Source organism: Heterodontus francisci, chromosome 23, assembly GCF_036365525.1.
Source record: "Heterodontus francisci isolate sHetFra1 chromosome 23, sHetFra1.hap1, whole genome shotgun sequence".
Taxonomy (NCBI): Eukaryota; Metazoa; Chordata; class Chondrichthyes; order Heterodontiformes; family Heterodontidae; genus Heterodontus; species Heterodontus francisci.
This window is the reverse complement of record NC_090393.1, coordinates 6,831,035-6,854,189: the sequence shown is the minus strand read 5'-3', so window position 1 is coordinate 6,854,189 and position 23,155 is coordinate 6,831,035. Positions and strand designations below refer to the sequence as shown.

Below are 23,155 nucleotides of genomic sequence, written 5' to 3'. Positions count from 1 at the left end.
GTGCCGTCCTTTGGATCAGATGTTACACCGAGGTCCCTTTAATGTCTGCCCTCTCAGCAAAAGATCCCATGGCACTATCGGAAAAAGAGCGGAGAGTTCTCCCCAATGTCCTAGGCTAATATTTATCCCTCAATCAACATCACTAGAAACAGATTATCTGGTTTTTATCGCATTGCTGTTTGTGGGATCTTGCTGTGCGCAAATTGGCTGCTGCATTTCCTCCATTGCAACAGTGACGACACTTCAAAAGTACTTCATTGGTTGTAAAGCGCTTTGGGACATCCTGAGGTCATGAAAGGCGCCAGAGAAATGCAACTTCCTCCTTTCGTTATCCAAGCAACCTAACACCTCTTTTAGGCGACCGCCCGTGATGCCTAATAAAAAGGGCCCAACACCTGAATTTAGCAGTTGCCTGAAGCTGCGCGCAGATCCATCACACTGTTAAATTTGCCATGGTTGTGCTGCTTTACTGCTGAAAAACAGATGCTACTTTCTACCCCGGAATGTTTAGCAGACTTTGTGATAAAAGTGACTATATTCATAATCAAAAGCTTCCCTCTGAAACCGGTGGTGTCTTTTGACTTTGTACAAAATATTCCAATAATACAGCACAGAAGGAGGCCATTAGGCCCATCGAGTCTCTGCTGGCTCTCTCCCCACTCCTGCCCCACATTCCTGCAATTTTTTTCACCTTCAAGTATTTATCCAATTCCCTTTTAAAGGTTATTATTGAATCTATATCCACCACCCTATCAGGCACTGCATTCCAAATCCTAACCACCCATTGCCTAAAAAAAAATTTCCTCCGGCTGCCTCGGGTTTTTTTGCCAATCACCTTAAATCTGTGCCGCTTCTGCTACTGGAAACAGCTTCTCCTTATTTAGACTATTTAGATCTTCCATGAATAGTCCCTGCTCCAGAGAGAAGCTGCCTATTCTTTCCAAGGAAAATGAAACACACTGAATATTTGAAGCAACGTATTGACTCGTCCACAACTGGTGTTGGAGCATCTGTTTTGTTGCTTTTCTTTCTTTGAGGCACTTTTCACGCAGCTGCTCACTGCAAGACTTGCTTCAAGTGTTTAAAAGCTCAGCTCTAATTAGTCCTTCAATGAAGCTAGTATTAAAAATGAGCAATTCAGCAACACAATCCATGGACCTACAATCAGTCAGCCCTGAGCATGTCTCACAAATGTTTTGAAAATATGCTCCAACATTAATTATCAATTGCTTCAAATGCACCAATTGTGGGAGCAGGCATTTCTGTTTGGTTCATTAATAAAATACACAGCAGTGAGGATAAAACGAAAACAGCATTTAACCTTAGATGTAGAGAAAATGTTTCCACTTGTTGGGTGGGGGGTGGGTGTGGGGCAGAGGAGGTGGGGGGGGGGGGTCCAAAACTAAGGATCACAAATATAAGATAGTCCCTAACAAATGAAATCAGAAATTCAAGAGAAACTTCTTTCCCCGGAGAGTGGTGAGAATGTGCAACTTGTTTCCACAGGAAGTGGTTGAGGTGGACGGTATAGATGCATTTAAGCGAACGTTGGTGTGCAGCAAGGTTAGACTCAGACCAAAGAAGTTGCATCATTCCAAGCAGAAGGGCCACCCGCGCATCAACACGAGCAGAATTTCTCATCCACAGCTGTTACAAAAATTTCTAAATTCACTTGTAACAGCCCTTCAAAACACTCCCACAGGGGATGCTGAGACCAAGTGGGCCCACATCAGAGACGCCATCTATGAGTCAGCTTTGACCACCTACGGCAAAAGTGCGAAGAGAAATGCAGAATGGTTTCAATCTCATAATGAAGAGCTGGAACCTGTCATAGCCGCTAAGCGCATTGCACTGTTGAACTACAAGAAAGCCCCCAGCGAGTTAACAACCGTAGCTCTTAAAGCAGCCAGAAGCACTGCACAAAGAACAGCCAGGCGCTGTGCAAACGACTACTGGCAACACCTGTGCAGTCATATTCAGCTGGCCTCAGACACCGGAAACATCAGAGGAATGTATGATGGCATTAAGAGAGCCCTTGGGCCAACCATCAAGAAGATTGCCCCCCTCAAATCTAAATCGGGGACATAATCACTGACCAACGCAAACAGATGGACCGCTGGGTGGAGCACTACCTAGAACTGTACTCCAGGGAGAATGTTGTCACTGAGACTGCCCTCAATGCAGCCCAGCCTCTACCAGTCATGGATGAGCTGGACATACAGCCAACCAAATCAGAACTCAGTGATGCCATTGATTCTCTAGCCAGCAGAAAAGCCCCTGGGAAGGACAGCATTACCCATGAAATAATCAAGAGTGTCAAGCCTGCTATACTCTCAGCACTACATGAACTGCTATGCCTGTGCTGGGACGAGGGAGCAGTACCCCAGGACATGCGCGATGCCAATATCATCACCCTCTATAAAAACAAAGGTGACCGCGGTGACTGCAACAACTACCGTGGAATCTCCCTGCTCAGCATAGTGGGGAAAGTCTTTGCTCGAGTCGCTCTGAACAGGCTCCAGAAGCTGGCCGAGCGCGTCTACCCTGAGGCACAGTGTGGCTTTCGTGCAGAGAGATCGACCGTTGACATGCTGTTCTCCCTTCGTCAGATACAGGAGAAATGCCGCGAACAACAGATGCCCCTCGACATTGCTTTCATTGATCTCACCAAAGCCTTTGACCTCGTCAGCAGATGTGGTCTCTTCAGACTACTAGAAAAGATTGGATGTCCACCAAAACTACTAAGTATCATCACCTCATTCCATGACAATATGAAAGGCACAATTCAACATGGCGGCTCCTCATCAGACCCCTTTCCTATCCTGAGTGGCATGAAACAGGGTTGTGTTCTCGCACCCACACTTTTTTGGGATTTTCTTCTCCCTGCTGTTTTCACATGTGTTCAAGTCTTCTGAAGAAGGAATTTTCCTCCACACAAGATCAGGGGGCAGGTTGTTCAACCTTGCCCATCTATGAGCGAAGTCCAAAGTACGGAAAGTCCTCATCAGGGAACTCCTCTTTGCTGACGATGCTGCTTTAACATCTCACACTGAAGAGTGCCTGCAGAGTCTCATCGACAGGTTTGCGGCTGCCTGCAATGAATTTGGCCTAACCATCAGCCTCAAGAAAACGAACATCATGGGGCAGGAGGTCAGAAATGCTCCATCCATCAATATTGGCGACCACGCTCTGGAAGTGGTTCAAGAGTTCACCTACCTAGGCTCGACTATCACCAGTAACCTGTCTCTAGATGCAGAAATCAACAAGCGCATGGGAAAGGCTTCCACTGCTATGTCCAGACTGGCCAAGAGAGTGTGGGAAAATGGCGCACTGACACGGAACACAAAAGTCCGAGTGTATCAAGCCTGTGTCCTCAGTACCTTGCTGTATGGCAGCGAGGCCTGGACAACGTATGTCAGCCAAGAGCGACGTCTCAATTCATTCCATCGTCGCTGCCTCCGGACAATACTTGGCATCAGGTGGCAGGACCGTATCTCCAACACAGAAGTCCTCGAGGCGGCCAACATCCCCAGCTTATACACACTACTGAGTCAGCGGCGCTTGAGATGGCTTGGCTATGTGAGCCGCATGGAAGATGGCAGGATCCCCAAAGACACATTGTATAGCGAGCTCGCCACTGGTATCAGACCCACCGGCCGTCCATGTCTCCGCTTTAAAGACGTCTGCAAACGCGACATGACGTCCTGTGACATTGATCACAAGTCGTGGGAGTCAGTTGCCAGCGTTCGCCAGAGCTGGCGGGCAGCCATAAAGGCGGGGCTAAAGTGTGGCGAGTCGAAGAGACTTTGCAGTTGGCAGGAAAAAAGACAAAAGCGCAAGGGGAGAGCCAACTGTGTAACAGCCCCGACAAACAAATGTTTCTGCAGCACCTGTGGAAGAGCCTGTCACTCTAGAATTGGCCTTTGTAGCCACTCCAGGCACTGCTCCACACACCACTGACCACCTCCAGGCGTTTACCCATTGTCTCTCGAGATAAGGAGGCCAAAGAAGAAGATAAACACATAAGGGAGAAAGGACTAGAAGATTATTAAATATTGGAAAGACAAAACCGCTGTCTTCAGTCCCCGCTGTAAACTCTGTCTCTCTTCCCTAGCTACCAACTCCATCCAACCCGAACTGGAAACCATCATCAACTTTGTTTCCAATTTCCACCCTTCTCTCACCTTTACATGGTCTATCTCCAACACTTCCCTTCCCTTCCTCGACTTCTCTGTCTCCATCCCTGGGATAGGCTGTCCACTAATATTTATTATAAGCCCACCGACTCCCACAGCTACCTTTCCTGCACTTCTTCACACCCTGCCTCCTGTAAGGACTCCATTCCATTCTCCCAGTTTCTCTGTCTCCGATGCATCTGTTCTGATAATGCAACCTTCCATAACAGCGCTTCTGAAAAGTCTTCCTTTTTCCTCAACTGAGGATTCCCCCGCACTATGGTTGACAGAGCCCTCAAATGTGTCCGGCCCATTTCCTGCACTTCTACTCTCACCCCTTCCCCTCCCTCCCAGAACCACGACAGGGTTCCCCTGGTCCTCGCTTTCCACCCCACCAGCCTCCTCCACATCCAAAGGATCATCCTCTGCCATTTCTGCCACCTCCAGCGTGATGCAACACCAAACATATCTTCCCCTCCTCTACCCTGTCAGCATTCCAAAGGGGTCATTCCCTCTGCGACACCCTGGTCCACTCCTCCATTACCCCAGACATCTCATCACCTTCCCACGGCACCTTCCCATGCAATCACAAGAGGTGTAATACCTGCCCTTTTATCTCCTCTCTCCTCACCATCCAAGGCCCCAAACACTCCTTTCAGGTGAAGCAGCGATTTACTTGTACTTCTTTCAATGTAGTATACTGTATTCGCTGCTCACAATGCAGTCTCCTCTACATTGGGGAGACCAAACGCAGATTGGGTGACCACTTTGCGGAACATCTCCGCTCAGTCCGCAAGCAGGACCCTGAGCTTCTGGTTGCTGGCTATTTCAATTCATCACCCTGCTCTCATGCTCACATTTCTGTCCTTGGCCTGCTGCAGTGTTCCAGTGAACATCAATGCAAGCGCGAGGAACAGCGCCTCATCTTTCAATTAGGCCTTCCGGACTCAACACTGAGTTCAACAATTTCAAAGCATGACTGAGCTTTTTTAATATTATTATTTTATTTTATTTTTTAACCATGTGCCTGCCTTAAACTTGGTTTTTCATGTTTGTGCTTTTGGTTAGAGCTGTTCGTTATTCCGCTATTAACACTCTCTCTGGCCCAATGCTTTGTCGTTTACCACAAGCATTAACACTCGCTTTGCCTTTGTCCCATATTTAATCTCTCCCGCCCTCTGCCCTATCGCACACCTTCCCTGTTGTTCTCTTCCCCCAGCCCCCACCCCTTCACTTGCTTAAAACCTATTACATTTCTAACCTTTGCCAGTTCTGATGAAAGGTCACAGACATGAAACGTTAACTCTGTTTCTCTCTCCACAGATGCTGCCAGACCTACTGAGTATTTCCAGCATTTTCTGTTTTTATTTCAGATTTCCAGCATCTGCAGTATTTTGATTTTATTTACCAACTCTATCCCTCTCCCTAGCAACTGTCTGAGACTAAACCAGACTTTTCGCAACCTTGGTGACATGTTTGACCCCAAGATGAGCTTCCAACCGCCAAGTCTCGTTTCCCTATCCCCCTGTGCTCGCTGACCTACATTGGCTCCTGGTCAAGAAACTCCTTGATTTTAAAATTCTCGTCCTTGTTTTAAATCCCTCCATGGCCTCGCCCCTCCCTATCTCTGTAACCTCCTCCAGCTCCACAACCCTCCGAGATCTCTGCTCTCCTCTAATTCTGACCTCTTGCACCTCTCCAATTTCCTTTGCTTCACCACTGGCGGCCAAGCCTTCAGCTGCCTTGGCCCTAAGCTCTGGAATTCCCTCCCTAAACCTTTCTGTCTCTCCACCTCACTTTCTTCCTTTAAGACACTCCTTAAAACCTAGCTCTTTAACCAAGCTTTTGGCCACCTGTCCTAATACCTTATTTGGCTCCATGTTTAATTGTGCTTTATAATGCTCCTGTGAAACACCTTGGCACTTTTCATTACATTAAAGGAACTAGATAAATACATGTTGTTTGTGTTATGCCGTCAAGGTGAGAGGTAGAGGAGTGGGAGGAAGCTCGTGTGCAGCATAAACGCCAGCATGAACCAGATGGGCTGAATGTGCTGTACACTCCACATAACGATTTCTGTTCATACACCTTCTCCTGCACTTTGCTAGATAGGTCTAATTTGATGAATGCAAGTTGACTTTCCATTCTCATCAAGCAATTTGTGGCAATTTGCCCCAGGAAAAAATATTTAAAATGTTCTTTAGAAATCCTCCAGGTAGTTTTTAACACCTGCCATTTCCCAAAAGGCAGAGGTTTCTGCCAATCAGCAGATGGAGGCCTGGAGCATTCAAGGGGACATTTGTTGAGAGTGAGCCAGTGGCCTCAGGCTTTTAATCCCCACCATTTTCTGTTTTTTCCATGGGGCCACGAATTGATTAACTATCCCCTCCAATCGCAGCCATCTCACTGTCCAACAGCTGTCCCCAGCCCTGGGCAGGTGGAGTTGGGAGACTAGTGTTTGAGAAACCTTTTCAAAATTTTTTCCCACATTAATTATGATTTCTTCCTAATTCAGAAATTGTAAGAATCGGTGTATCTTTTAAAATTATTTACAATAGGCTATGCCGTGGCAGAATAAAAACAACTTTTAACTATTACTCGGACGGATTTTCTGTCCATGCATTTTCTCCTCTGCTGTACCAGGTCTGTTTTAATTACAGTTCTGACTGTTGCAATTAAGTAGGAACGCTTACAGTTCAAGAGCAGAGCTGGGGAGGCCAACAAGAGGGAAGGCACTGCTGTGTGTTTTATTCGTTTATACATGTGGTTTCAAATTGGTTCAGTTTAAGCAAATTAATAAGATAGCTTACTGAGTGGAAGCCAGAATTATTCTTCCAAAACAGTGTTTCATATGCACGTGGGGCATTTCAAAGACCCAGGGTTGTGTATATATTCTTTATATTGGGTTATCTGGATTACTGTCAGCTGGGGTTCAGTCGGTAGCACTCTTACAGCTGAGTCAAGTTCCACTCCACAGATCTGTGCACAAAAATTAAGGCTGGCACTCTGCTGCTGAAGGACTGCTGTGCTGTCTTTCAGATGACATGTTAAACCGAGGCCCTGTCTGCCCCCTCAGGTATATGTAAAAAATTACATGGCATATCCTGGGGTTGTGAAAGGCGCTATAGAAATGCAAGACTTTCTTTCTTTTCACTGTTTCAAAAGGCAGTTGAACGGATGATCTTGGCTTATCCCAATTTTCATCATTCACCTTCTCTTTCTTTACTAGGTAATATAATTTGAAATATAATCTGCACTTCAGCTGAACGGACATGCTCTGATCAACTATGATTGCCCCTTTGCAAAACCTTTCCTGTGCAGTGTTGTGAATTCTTGTGTTTGATTGTTGGCTGCTTCTGTACAGTCCATTTTGAGGCGGTTTTGTTGTTCTGAACCCTGTCTGCCATGAGGATTTGCCATGTAAGTAGGTGATCAGTCAAGAATGCCTCATCATTGCTGCAGAGTGAGGGCACTCCCCTGCTACCTCCCATCTACTGCGCACTCCAAACATCAACATGCCTCTCATCCTAAACCCAAGTGCTGGCCTCGACCATTCACCCAGAATCGTTCACCAAACTACTTCCCCCACACTCTCTGGTTGGATGTATTCCTGGAGGTTTCATCACATGACCTGCTGCCTTCAAATGCCCCCGACCCTGCCCTCCATTGATCACCCAACACCTCACAATGCCCCGCCTTTTCTCGGCCAATCATAAAGCGAACAGACTCTTCGTTACCTGATTGGATGATCCTTGACTGACTATAAAACAGCCTTTTTTCGCCCTTCTCCAATATTTGTATAATTAATAAACTAAAGTGTTTAAAGGAAATTTTTTTAAAACTCAATCTTTTTAATGCCCCTGTGATTTTCCTCTTGGCTGTTGCTCGCAAGAGTGCTCGGGGGACTAATCTTCAATTTCTGGACGCTCCAGGGCAATCCTGGAGAGTTGGCAACCCCTCTGCCCAACCCTCACCCCCCATCCCCCACCCCCCCTACACCAGGTGCACAGCTAGACGTCCTCAGCACTTGAGAAGTTGCACGAAATGGTTAAAGTCCACACGCACACACCATTTGATTCTGACTTTTGAGATCACAGGCCCAACACGAATGTTTATTACCCTCTTATGAATTTGCTAATCAGAGATGCAGTGAGCTACATCTGGATCATCAATTAACCCAATGTGGTTAACGTGTTGGACACTGGGAGTTTTTTTAAAGAAGAAAGCAAACTTTACAGGGGAAATAAGCATAGGAACATAGGAACAGGAGTAGGTCATTCAGCCCATTGAGCCTGTCCCGTCACTCAATATGATCATGGCTGATCATCCACTTCAATGCCTTTTTCCCACACTATCCTCATATCCCCTTATGTCATTGGTATTTAGAAATCTGTCAATCTCTGCTTTAAACAGACTCAATGACTGAGCTTGCACAGCCCTCTGGGGTAGAGAATTCCAAAGATTCACAACCCTCTGAGTAAAGAAATTTCTCCTCATCTCAGTCCTAAATGGCTTCCCCCCACCCCGCATTTTGAAATTGTGTCCCCTGGTTCTAGACTCCCCAACTAGGGGAAACATCTTAGCTGCATCTACCCTGTCTATCCCTTTAAGTATTTTGTAGGTTTCAATGAGATCACCTCTCATTCTTCGAAACTCTAGAGAATACAGGCCCAGTTTCCCCAATCTCTCTTCATAGGACAGTCCCGCCATCCCAGGAACAAGTCTGGTGAACCTTCGTTGCACTCCCTCTATGGCAATAATATCCTTCCTAAGGTAAGGGGACCAAACTGCACACAGTGCTCCAGGTGCAGTCTAACCAAGGTTCTATACAATTGAAGCAAGACTTCACTACTCCTGTACGTGAATCCTCGTGTCATAAAGGCTAACATACCATTAGCCTTCTTAATTGCTTGCTGCACCTGCATGTTAGTTTTCAGTGACTTATTGATGAGGACACCCAGGTCCCTTTGCCCATCTATACTTTCTATTCTTTCAATTGAAGAAATACTCTGAACATTCCATTAGAAAATATTCCCATCATATGAAAGTAGTAGTGTGGGATCTTGCTGTGCACAAATTGGCTGCGCATTTCCTACATTACAACAGTGACTACATTTCAAAAGAACCTAACTGGCTGTGAAGCTGAGGTCGTAAATTGCACATTATGAATGTAAGTTCTTTCCCTCTAATGATGCTCAAAAATTCCCCAAAAAATAATTCCTTGGGATTCAATACTTCTCATTTGTATTTTTGAGTCCAGTTATTTTATAAATGTAGTAAGCCAGCACTTCAACAAACTAGAATTTCAGTTCCGAAGAAGGGTCACTGACCCGAAACGTTAACTCTGCTTCTCTTTTTACAGATGCTGCCAGACCTGCTGAGTGGTTCCAGCATTTCTTGTTTTTATTTTAGAATTTCAGTTACACTAGCAAGTGCCCTGTAAGTGGAGTCACTGCGTTGTACAAAAGCACTAAACATTAATTGAAACCATAAGCATGAGGGAGATTGGAGGCGACATTTCAGCCACTGTCCTCCTTTCTCAGAAACACTCAAGAAATTGAAGAGCTCCACTAGCTGACAACTGTGAAGGGTCAGCAGTAAATTAAGTTTCTTCTGGCATTCTCAGATTCAAAGCTGTCCCAGAAACCTCATAACATGACAACCTAAGTGTTGAAGCATCTGCTGGAGAAAGTTGAAAGCAACTACAAGTACCCGGCAGCAACTTGCATTTCTATAGCACCTTTCACGACTTCAGTTCATTCCAAAGTGCTTTACAGCCAATGAAGTACCTTTGAAGTGTAGTGACTGTTATGTAGGGGAAACATGACCGCCAATTTGCACACAGCAAATCCCACAATGAGATTATTCACCAAATAATCTCTTTTGTTGTGCTGTTAATTGAAGGATAATTATTGGCCAGGACACTGGGGAGAACTCACCTGCTCTTCTTCAAAATAGTGTTGAGAATCTTTCATATCAACTGGAAAGAGCAGATGGGGCCTCAGTTTGATGTCCTACCCAAAGGACAGCACCTCCCCACCTAAGACAACAGTGGGAGTTCCAGCCCAGATTTTGCATTCAAGTCTCTAGAATGGGGCTTGAACCCACAAGCTTTGAACCCATGAGCCATGCCAATAATTAGGGCAATGGCAACTTCACCAGTCTGTTCACTGCAATCTTGCACTGACAAAGATTGGATTAGGACTCTGCCGTAAATGTCTATGGCATGTCCGATAACTTTAAAGGAGCATCCCTTTCCCCCACCTTCAAAAATGCCCAAAGCTGAAGTTTAACTCATTACTTTTGTGGTCTGTAGTCGGGTATCGATCTGTCGAGCGATATCCTGTCACTGAGCTGAGCATTATAGCCATAATCTTCATACTTCATGTCAAACTCATGACTGTCGTCTCTCAGAGTGGCAGCGATTCCTCCCTGGCCCAGTCCTCCAGGTCCTTCCATCAGTCCAATTGGTTTAGCGAGTCCTAAACAAGGCATGAAACACAGGTCAGCCAATGCTCAAAACAGAACATTCCAGAAATGTACAGAGCATCAGTCAGAGAAAGGCAGGCCCAAGCCTAGGGTTGTAGTGATTTGGGCGAGGTTCTTACGTGGAAAAGGAATGGAGCCCGTTTGTATGCCTGCCTGAAACACAGGAGAAAAGCAAGAACAAGAGGCATTCTGCAAACCTTAGCAAAGCTGGAAATGCCAGATCAGCATTGTTACATGCACAGCAACCAAAACTAGGGGCTAAGAGACCACCTAATACAGACATATCAGCGTGTATATTTTTTGACTAAAATAAGCTTCGTAAAACATTTTACACACCATCCAAACGTGGCACCTTAAACTTCACACAAGCAGCAACTAATCTTCCTTTCCCACTCACAGGTCTCCGTCTTCAGCAGCAATATAACGCATCTTATCTTACCTGGAATGTAACAACCATTATGGCACGGGTCAGGGTAATCTGGGGGCACTGAGGAAATAATGAATGAAAGACTGCACCTTTTCCATGAATCACAGCACGGGCAGATTCATTTCAGCATGAAGAAAAATAGCTACAAAATAAGATGGCAGTTCAAGGACACAATTCGAATGGGCGTGAAGGAGCAAAGGGACCAGGGGTAAATGTACACAAATCGTTGAAGGTGGCGGGTTGAGAAGGCAGTTAATAAGGCTTATGGGATCCTGGGTTTTATAAGTATAAGCATAGAATACAAAAGCAAGGATGTTACGGTGAACCTTTATAAACCAGTGGTTCGGCCTCAACTGGAGTATTGTGTCCAATTATGAGCATCACACTTTAGGAAGGATGTGAAGGCTTTAGGAAAGATTTACAAGAATGGTTTCAGGAATGAGGAACTTCAGTTACTTGGACAGATTGGAGAAGCTGGGCTTATTCTCCTTAGAGAAGAGAAGGTCGAGAGGAGATTTGATAGAGGTGTTCAAAATCATGAAGGGTCTGCACAGAGTAGATAGAGAGAAACTGTTCCCATTGGTGGAAGGGTCGAGAACCAGAGGACACAGATTTAAGGTGAATGGCAAAAGAATGACAGTGACATGAGGAAAACATTTTTAGGTAGTGAGTGGTTAGGATCTGGAATGCACTGTCTGGGAGTGTGGTGGAGGCTGATTCAAATGTGGCTTTCAAAAGGGAATTGGAAAATTATCTGATGAGAAACAATTTGCAGGGCTGAAGGGAAAGGGCGGGAGAGTGGGACTAGCTGAGTTGCTTTTGCAGAGAACTGGCATGGATGCAATGGGCCGAATGGTGTCCTTCTGTGCTGTAACCATTCTATGTATTTATAAAGGGGGGTATTTTAACCTGAAAGAGTGAGTGTGTTTGCAAGCAGGTAGCTGGTTAAAAAGACTGAAACTGACAGCACATTGGGAAGACTGCAGCAACATGCAGACTTCCACCTTTAACTTCAGCGTGATTGGCTGCACAGGAAACCCCCTTGGGAGAGGTGGGTTGCCAATTACAAGGTGTAAAGAGGTCATTAACAGTTGCTTTAACTGTGGATTTAACTTTAACAGTGTGTGCGGGTTTCCAGACAATCCTTGAAGTTTCATTTGACCAGGGTCCCATTTAATATTTCAGCTGAGATAGACTCGTGCGGGTCATCATCACGTCCACCAGCTCTAATTGGTCAGAAAACCTGCAAGTCAGATGTAAATGCAGGGGCTGAATTAAAAAGACGCTGACAAACCTGCTGCTGAAACCTTTGGGTTCCTGGTTGCCAGCAGTCAAGCAGTTAAAATCCAATCCCAGATGTTTGTGTGCATTTTACGTGTGCAGACGCCAACACTAAAATGCACCACTCTGTACTCTTTTTGAATATACTTCTCTCACCATTTCTGAGTACAAGCCCATTGCTATAAAACTGAAGAATACCATCGTGTTACATCAAGTGTACAGCACAGGGACAGGCCATTTGTCCCATCTGGTCCATGCCGCTGTTTATGCTCCACATGAGCCTCCTCCTACCCCTCTTCATCTCACACTATCAGTGGATCCTTCTGTTCCTTTCTCCCTGATGTGTTTGTCTAGTTTCCCCTTAAATGTATCGATACTATTCACCACAACCACTCCCTGTGGTAGTGAGTTCCACATTCTCATCACTCTCTGGGTAAAGAAGTTTCTCCTGAATTCCCTATTGGTGACTGTCCTACATTTATGGCCCCTGGTTCTGGTCTCCCCCACAAGTGGAAACACCTTCCCTATGATGTTTACCATATCAAACCCCTTCATCATTTTAAAGATCTCTATCAGGTCACCCCCTCAGCCTCCTCTTTTGTAAACAGCCTCAGTCTGTTCAGTCTTTCCTGATAGTTATTTCCTTTCTGTTCTGGTATCTTCCTTGTAAATACCTTTTTGCACCTTCTTCAGTGCCTCTATATCCTCTCTATCAGAAGGAGACCAGAACTGTGCAGAGTACTCCAAGTGTGGTCCAACCAAGGTTCTATACAGAGGAACAACTGAGAAGGAGGGTGAACTCGAGTCAAATCAGGTACAGAAAGAGAAAGGAAGAGAGGGGAAGAAAGATTGGACTAAGAGAGAGAAAAGAAAAGAGGCAGAAAGGAAAATTAAGAAAAATTCATCACCCTAGATTGTACTCCTTTCGACAGATGTCATTTTTCAAGATAGCCTTCGCATGCAACTGTTTGTCTGATCAATGCAGCCACCTTCAGCATTACGGACACCTATCCATCATAAAAACCATTTAAAGAAGGAAAACTTGTATTTATATAGTGCCTTTCACAACCCCTAGATGTCTCAAAGCATTTTACAGACAATGAAACACTTTTGAAGTGTAGTTACTGTTGTAATGTACAGAAATGCAGCAGCCAATTTGTGCACAGCAAGGTCCCACAAACAGCAATGAAATAACGACCATATAGTCTATTTTTGTGATGTTGATTGAGGGATACATTTGGGCAGGACACTGGGGAGAACTCCCCTTCTCCTTCTTCAAAATAATGCTAGGAAATCTTTAACAGCCCAACCATCACCAGCTGCTTCATTAATGACCTTCCTTCATTAATAAAGTCAGAAGTGGGGATGTTCGCTGATGATTGCACAATGTTCAGCACCATTCGTGACTCCTCAGATACTGAAGTAGTCTGTGTAGAAATGCAGCAAAACCTGGACAATATCCAGGCTTGGGCTGATAAATGGCAAGTAACATTCGCGCCACACAAGTGCCAGGCAATGACCATCTCCAACAAGAGAGAATCTAACCATCTCCCCTTGACTTTCAATGGCATTACCATCGCTGAATCCCCCACTATCAACATCCTGGGGGTTACCATTACCCAGAAACTGAACTGGAGTAGCCATATAAATACCATAGCAGGTCAGAGGCTAGGAATCCTGAGGCGAGTAATTCACCTCCTGACTCCCCAAAGCCTGTCCACCATCTACAAGACACAATTCAGGAGTGTGATGGAATACTCTCCACTTGCCTGGATGGGTGCAGCTCCAACAATACTGAAGAAGCTCGACACCATCCAGAACAAAGCAGCCCGCTTGATTGGCATCCCATCCTCAAACATTCACTCCCTCCACCACCGGCGCACAGTGGCAGCAGTATGTACCATCTACAAGATGCACTGCAGCAATGCACCAAAGCTCCTTAGACAGCACCTTCCAAACCCGCGACCTCTCCAACTAGAAGAACAAGGGCAGCAAATGCATGGGAACACCACCAGCAAGTTCCACTCCAAGCCACACACCATCCTGACTTGGAACTATATCACCGTTCCTTCAATGTTGCTGGATCAAAATCCTGGAATTCCCTCCCTAACAGCACTGTGGGTAAACCTACCCCACATGGACTGCAGTGGTTCAAGAAGGCAGCTCACCACCACCTTCTCAAGGGCAGTAAGGGATGGGCAATAAATGCTGGCCTGGCCAGTGACGCCCACATCCCACGAATGAATTTTTAAAAAATCCATCTGACAGAGCATTGGTTTAACATCTCATCTGAAAGTCAGCACCTCCAACAGTTCAACATCCTCTCAATACTGCACTGGAGTGTCAGCCTTGATTTCTGTGCTCAGGCCCTGGGGTGGGTCTTGAATTCAGCCCCTTGTGACTAGGAGGCAAGAATGCTACCAACTAAGCCAGGGCGAGATAATCAACGAGTCTGTCTGTACACCCAAGCAGGCTTTCAAGCTCCCACGGTCTCGTTATAGGGTTTGTCCATGTCAGTCAGATCATTAAACTGCTAGTGAGATCAATTTCAATCAAAAAATTACTGGACACAGTTAAACAACTTGCATTTATATAGCACCTTTCACACCGTTAAACATCCCAAGGTGCTTCACAGGAGTGTTACAAACCAAAATTTTACACTGAGCTTCATGAGGAGACGTTAGGACAGGCAATCAAATGCTTGATCAAAGGCTTTAAGAAGCTTCTTAAAGAGAGAGAGAGAGAGGTTTAGGGAGGGAATTCCAGAGCTTAGGGCCCAGGCAGCTGAAGGCACAGCCACCAAAGGTGGAGCGATTAAAATTAGCGATGCTCAAGAGGCCAGAATTGGAGGAGCGCAGAGATCTCAAAGGGCTGTGGGCTGGAGAAGGTTACAGAGATAGGGAGGGAGGAGGTTGTGGGCAGATTCAAACAAAGAGAAATCAATAGCAGTGCTGTCTGGTTAACCCTTTGCTAGCCATGGGTAACTTTTCAAAAGCTTCAGTTTGCAAGCTTCCACTATTTCTGATCAGACCAGCTCGTAGTTTGATGCTCCTCTGAAATCACATCGCCGCCGACTGTGAAGCAAGCTGTTCCTCGCTCGCTCACACTAGAATGCTGCTGAGTGCTTGCCGAACAAACTCATTTCTCCCAAATGAAAAATCAACTCTCCGCCTTCACCTTCCTCCTTATTCGTCCAATACAAGCCTCAATCTCCCAAGTACCACAACAGCTGAGGCAGCGGTCGTAAGTATCTGGATGCCTTTGAAATGGCTTGAGCCATTTGAGCAGGTCAGTAAGAATCTGAAAGAGGAAGATAAGTTTGGTGCTTGACGGCGAGTGACTGCAGCAATTCTCATCAACGATCCCACCCAGAAAATTCCATCCTTTTTCCTTTTACCAACAGCAACTACACTTCAAAAGAAATTTAATTGGCTGTAACTTGCTTTGAGACTTCCTGAGGTCATGAAAGGTGTTTTAGAAAGTGCTTTCTTTCTTTTCAGATTTTACCAAACCTGCTGCATATTCCTCCAATTCCTATCTTTTTTTTTATTTGGGATTTCTAACTCTTGTAGCTTTTCTTTTCATCTCCACAGGTTTCTCCAGTTTGATGCCTTTCCATTGAATCAGCCCATGTAGGTTTTAAACTACAGTCCTTTGTAGTAATTTCCTCTTGCTTACCTCAGACAGTAGGGATATGTTGAGTTATTAACTTTCTTTGATCACTTTAAATGCTTTGCATATGAAATAGCAGCTGTGTGGGGCTTTAAACAGGAAAAGCACTATTGCACTTGGAATCATTTCTCTTTGATGGTTGTCAAGCAGCTCAAAGCAGGAACTTCTCAGCTTGCTAAACTCTGAGATTACTCCAGTGAGCACGCAACCCTAATCCATGGCTCAATCCAAGCTCCACCTAAACTCTGTCCAATGGAGAGAGAGCATGCACTCCACATCAGATAAGTATAAACTCTAATATAAAAGCAAAATAACTGCGGATACTGGAAATCTGAAATAAAAACAAGAAATGCTGGAAATACTCAGCAGGTCTGGCAGCATCTGTGGAGAGGGAAGCAGAGTTAACGTTTCAGGTCAGTGACCGTTCTTCAGAACCAGCAAATATTAGAAATGTGAAAGGTTATAAGCAAGTAAAACGTGGGTGGGGCAAGAGATCACGAAGGAGAAGGTGCAAATAGGACATGGTCACAGAATAGCTGATCAGAAGGTCGTGGAGCAAAGGCAAACAATATGTTAATGGTGTGTTGAAAGACAAAGCATTAGTACAGATAGGGTGTTAACGGACTGAAAATTGAACAGCCGCAAGTACAAACATGAAAAAAAACAGTGGATAAGCAAACTGTATAAACTCTAGTGTATGTTACCTGGGCCCACTGCCCTCCCCCAGCCACACCTGCTCTTTGTTTTCTCAATGAAATTGATCCGGATGAAACTGACGAGCACAGCTGCCGATACTTTAATCTCCGATCCTGCTGTCTTCACAGTCCAGAGTGTCTGCAGCCACGGCATGCGGTAAGTCCATTGAGGTGAAGAAGGAGCTGCGGGACCCGAGAGAAGTCCTGTGAAAAGGTGCCCCGAACACCCAAAACATCCACGAACCGCCCCCCCGGCCGCAACTTCAAAGCGCCCGCGGGAGATGGCTCGGAGAGCATCTGCAGCGCACTGTCGGCAATGCTGCATGCCTTTATTTAAACCACTGCAAAAAAAAAACCCTTAGCAAATGTAATCACCTCTAAGTCTGCCAAATGATGCTTCACCTCCCGAAGGACGTGGATGAGCTTTCCGGACGTCGATGGTGGGCACTGAGGAAATGGCCTATTACCTGCACCAGATTCCACCCCCCCTCCCCCCCCTTTACCCCCCTTCCACCCCCCCCCACCCCCGTCCCCTCCCCTGCTCCACCCTCTCAGCTCACCCCCTCACAACCCCGTCCCAGCCCGCCCCCCCCTCGCACCATCTTCACCCCGCACCCCCTTCCCCTGCACCCCCCCCACCCCCTCCCTCTACCCCTCCCCCTTGCATCCCCTCCTCCCACCGGCACCATCCTACACCTGTGTAGGGGCCCCAACAACCCCACTGCCTTGTGGGCGTCTCGGGAGAGACCAAGGCTAAGGGAGTAAACCCTAACAGAAAATCCGGAGCGGAACCCCGTAGGCGGTCATGTGTCACCTTTGGCATGTTTCCGGCAGTTCCTGCAGCCATACTGGTGCCAAACGTCGTGTCCTGCACTCCTTTGGACCCCACCAGAAAGGCCGAGAGGGGGGTTTTGACGACTGGGCAACTCTCAACCTCCATAAATTTGCCCAGGCATGCGCCATGGAGAGGTCACTCCATAGTTGCCTCACAGCGACTAAAACAACACGGAAGGCAGCAGTTACGGGTTATAAGTCCAGATAAATTGGCGTAGAAACTGGGCGCCACGGGTTGCCTTTGTCGGTGGGAGAGGTCATTGCACCTCACTGGACAGCTACCGCCCGTCTCAAACCGGGCAGCCCCCGGTCAATAAGGTTCTGTCCCGCCACAGTCTGCCTGCTTCAATGGGTGCTTGGAGCTCAGGGTCATTGCCCGAAAGGTGGACTGATACACCGCACCAAACAACATGAAAAAAGGAAAGAAGGTACCAGCCCTTCGCTTTGCAAGCTGGAACGTCAGAACTATGTGTCCTGGCCTGTCGGAAGACCTTACACAAATCAACGATTCTCGGAAGACCGCCATCATTAACAACGAGCTCAGTAGATTCAATGTGGACATTGCAGCACTTCAGGAGACTCGCCTCCCCGCGACTGGCTCTCTAGCAGAGCAAGACTACACCTTCTTCTGGCAGGGCAGGGATCCTGAAGAACCAAGACAGCATGGAGTGGGCTTCGCCATCAGAAACTCCTTGCTCAGCATGATAGAGCCTCCCTCAAATGGCTCGGAACGCATACTGTCCATCCGACTGCTCACCACCTCTGGTCCAGTACACCTACTCAGCATCTATGCTCCAACACTCTGCTCCGCACCTGAAGCTAAAGACCAGTTCTATGAACAACTCCATAACATCATTAGCAGCATCCCCAACACCGAACACCTATTCCTGCTGGGGGACTTTAATGCCAGGGTTGGGGCCGACCATGACTCATGGCCCTCCTGCCTTGGGCGCTATGGCGTTGGAAGGATGAATGAGAACGGGCAGAGACTGCTTGAGTTGTGTACCTATCATAACCTCTGCATCACCAACTCGTTCTTTCACACTAAACCCTGTCACCAGGTTTCATGGAGGCACCCAAGATCACGTCGTTGGCACCAGCTAGACCTCATTGTCACAAGGCGAGCCGCCTTAAACAGTGTTCAAATCACACGCAGCTTCCACAGTGCGGACTGCGACACCGACCACTCCCTGGTGTGCAGCAAGGTTAGACTCAGACCAAAGAAGTTGCATCATTCCAAGCAGAAGGGCCGCCCGCGCATCAACACGAGCAGAATTTCTCACCCACAGCTGTTACAAAAATTTCTAAATTCACTTGTAACAGCCCTTCAAAACACTCCCACAGGGGATGCTGAGACCAAGTGGGCCCACATCAGAGACGCCATCTATGAGTCAGCTTTGACCACCTACGGCAAAAGTGCGAAGAGAAATGCAGACTGGTTTCAATCTCATAATGAAGAGCTGGAACCTGTCATAGCCGCTAAGCGCATTGCACTTTTGAACTACAAGAAAGCCCCCAGCGATTTAACATCCGCAGCACTTAAAGCAGCCAGAAGTACTGCACAAAGAACAGCTAGGCGTTGCGCAAACGACTACTGGCAACACCTATGCAGTCATATTCAGCTGGCCTCAGACACCGGAAACATCAGAGGAATGTATGATGGCATGAAGAGAGCTCTTGGGCCAACCATCAAGAAGATCACCCCCCTCAAATCTAAATCGGGGGACATAATCACTGACCAACGCAAACAGATGGACCGCTGGGTTGAGCACTACCTAGAACTGTACTCCAGGGAGAATGCTGTCACTGAGACTGCCCTCAATGCAGCCCAGCCTCTACCAGTCATGGATGAGCTGGACATACAGCCAACCAAATCGGAACTCAGTGATGCCATTGATTCCCTAGCCAGCGGAAAAGCCCCTGGGAAGGACAGCATTACCCCTGAAATAATCAAGAGTGCCAAGCCTGCTATACTCTCAGCACTACATGAACTGCTATGCCTGTGCTGGGACGAGGGAGCAGTACCCCAGGACATGCGCGATGCCAACATCATCACCCTCTATAAAAACAAAGGTGACCGCGGTGACTGCAACAACTACCGTGGAATCTCCCTGCTCAGCATAGTGGGGAAAGTCTTTGCTCGAGTCGCTCTAAACAGGCTCCAGAAGCTGGCCGAGCGCGTCTACCCTGAGGCACAGTGTGGCTTTCGTGCAGAGAGATCGACTATTGACATGCTGTTCTCCCTTCGTCAGATACAGGAGAAATGCCGTGAACAACAGATGCCCCTCTACATTGCTTTCATTGATCTCACCAAAGCCTTTGACCTCGTCAGCAGACGTGGTCTCTTCAGACTACTAGAAAAGATCGGATGTCCACCAAAGCTACTAAGTATCATCACCTCATTCCATGACAATATGAAAGGCACAATTCAACATGGTGGCTCCTCATCAGAGCCCTTTCCTATCCTGAGTGGTGTGAAACAGGGCTGTGTTCTCGCACCCACACTTTTTGGGATTTTCTTCTCCCTGCTGCTTTCACATGCGTTCAAATCCTCTGAAGAAGGAATTTTCCTCCACACAAGATCAGGGGGCAGGTTGTTCAACCTTGCCCGTCTAAGAGCGAAGTCCAAAGTACGGAAAGTCCTCATCAGAGAACTCCTCTTTGCTGACGATGCTGCTTTAACATCTCACACTGAAGAATGCCTGCAGAGTCTCATCGACAGGTTTGCGTCTGCCTGCAATGAATTTGGCCTAACCATCAGCCTCAAGAAAACGAACATCATGGGGCAGGATGTCAGAAATGCTCCATCCATCAATATTGGCGACCACGCTCTGGAAGTGGTTCAAGAGTTCACCTACCTAGGCTCAACTATCACCAGTAACCTGTCTCTAGATGCAGAAATCAACAAGCGCATGGGTAAGGCTTCCACTGCTATGTCCAGACTGGCCAAGAGAGTGTGGGAAAATGGCGCACTGACACGGAACACAAAAGTCCGAGTGTATCAGGCCTGTGTCCTCAGTACCTTGCTCTACGGCAGCGAGGCCTGGACAACGTATGCCAGCCAAGAGCGACGTCTCAATTCATTCCATCTTCGCTGCCTTCGGAGAATACTTGGCATCAGGTGGCAGGACTATATCTCCAACACAGAAGTCCTTGAAGCGGCCAACACCCCCAGCTTATACACACTACTGAGTCAGCGGCGCTTGAGATGGCTTGGCCATGTGAGCCGCATGGAAGATGGCAGGATCCCCAAAGACACATTGTACAGCGAGCTCGCCACTGGTATCAGACCCACCGGCCATCCATGTCTCCGTTATAAAGACGTCTGCAAACGCGACATGAAATCGTGTGACATTGATCACAAGTCGTGGGAGTCAGTTGCCAGCATTCGCCAGAGCTGGCGGGCAGCCATAAAGACAGGGCTAAATTGTGGCGAGTTGAAGAGACTTAGTAGTTGGCAGGAAAAAAGACAGAGGCGCAAGGGGAGAGCCAACTGTGCAACAGCCCCAACAAACAAATTTCTCTGCAGCACCTGTGGAAGAGCCTGTCACTCCAGAATTGGCCTTTATAGCCACTCCAGGCGCTGCTTCACAAACCACTGACCACCTCCAGGCGCGTATCCATTGTCTCTCGAGATAAGGAGGCCCAAAAGAAAGAAGAAAGAAAAGAATAAACTCTACCTGTGAGCACTCCCCAAGGTGTGGTGACCTGAGTATGGGATCAATCACCGTGCGTCAGTCACCCAACCAGTCAAAAAATAAAAGCCACTTACTAGCTATAAAGTTCCAAAAATCCTGCTGTATTGTGCATAATCATAGAGTCTTACACAGAGCAGGAGGAGGCCATTTGGCCCATTGTAACTCTTTGAAAGAGTTATCCAATTAGTTCCACTCCCCATGGTCTTTCCTCATAGCCCTGCAATTTTTTGCTCTTTCAAATATTTATCCAATTCCCTTTTGAAAGTTATTGAATCTGCTTCCAGTGTCCTTTCAGGGAGCACATTCCAGATCACAACAACTCACAAGAACACAAGAATTAGGAACAGGAGTAAACCATATGGCCCATCGAGCCTGCTCCGCCATTCAATACAATCATGGCTGATCTTAGGATTCAACTCTACTTTCCCGCCCGCTCGTCAGATCCCTTGATTCCATGAGAAACCAAAGATCTGTCTAACCCAGCCTAAAATGTATTCAACAATGGAGATTCCACAACCCTCTGGGGTAGAGAATTCCAAAGATTCACAACCCTTTGACTGAAGTAACTTTTCTTCATCTCAGCCCTAACTGATGAGCCCCTTATCCTGAGATTGTGCCGCCACGTTTAAGATTTCTCAACCAGCGGAAATAATCTCTCTGTGTCTACCCTATCCACCCCCTTTGGAATCTTATATGTTTCAATGAGATCACCTCTCATTCTTCTAAACTCCAGAGAATACAGGCTCAATTTACTTAGTCTCTCAGCATAGGACAACCCCTTCATCCCAAGGACCAATTTAGTGAACCTTTGCTGCACTGCCTCCAATGCAAGTATATCCTTTCTTAAATGTGGAGACCAAAACTGCACACGGTACTTCAGATGTGGGCTCATCTAAACCCTGTGCAATTGTAGCAATACTTCCTTATTCTGTTACAGAGTGCTTCCATTTTTTGTTAAATTATGAGGATTTGCGTGCTAAAACTGAAAAAAGATTCTATAGATGCTGGAACTTCGAGTTTTTTTACAAAGAGGTCATCTGAAGTTCTTTTGGATTGAGCTTGTAAACAACCGTTACTGGAAGAATCAAGGAGTACTAAAAACAAGCCATTACTGGAAGGCACCTATCGTCAGATAATTACCCAGCAGGGACTTTTTTGACTTGGGGAAAGATGCTTACAAAGAAGTGATAGGTCAAGATTTATAGGGGTCAGGAGGCTTGACCCTTGTGACATTGCTTTTGGTTTCGCTTTGGACAGTGAGTTGGTGATATGGACAGTGTTAAAAAAAGACAACTGGAAAAGACTTGCCAAGGGAGAAAACCCCCAACTCAGTCTGTTTCAGCTCTTTGAAAAGACTGCCAGTTTTCCATCTCTTTAAGAAGCATTGAGAAGCAAGTGTAAGAAACTGCCTGAAACCCCTGTTGATGCAATTTTCCTGGAAAGCCTGCCCAAACTGATCTTCAACGTCGCTTGACAAGAACTATTCTAGGAAGATCCCAGTGACAGCCATCTATGTGTATTTGGGACGCCAAACCAAAACAAAGGACATCCGACATCTTTCCATATCTTCTCTTTTTTTTCTTCAAGAGTTAGCAAGTATTTGGCCAAAGTATTCTTTTTGTCTGTTTGTTTTTGTAATAGAGCTGTAAAGAGTAAATCTCTTTATTTTTCCGGTTAGCCTGTGTGTATGTGTGTGTGTGTTTGTGCGTGTATGCGCGCACGTGTGGGTGAGGGGCTAAGGTAAAAAGGGAACTTTTATATTTTAATCTGTGTGTTACTGCTTTTCTTCATTACTGGTTATGTCTTTTTTTCTAATAAACTGATAATTCTGTTGTTTATTAAAGAAACCTGGTTGGTGTATTTTATTCTGGGATAAAAATAGAG

General features: G+C 46.4%; 1 protein-coding gene across 2 annotated transcripts in view; it reads right to left on the bottom strand.

Annotated features, from left to right (window-relative positions):
* Nucleotides 1-23,155, bottom strand: part of galnt9 (polypeptide N-acetylgalactosaminyltransferase 9) — a 321,001-nt gene that overhangs the window by 188,895 nt on the left and 108,951 nt on the right. For both annotated transcript variants that reach the window (XM_068054617.1, XM_068054616.1), the window contains one exon: nucleotides 10,477-10,657. In XM_068054617.1, coding sequence (XP_067910718.1) covers nucleotides 10,477-10,634 — 158 coding nt within the window. In that variant the 5' untranslated portion in view covers nucleotides 10,635-10,657. The remainder of the gene's footprint in view (nucleotides 1-10,476; nucleotides 10,658-23,155) is intronic.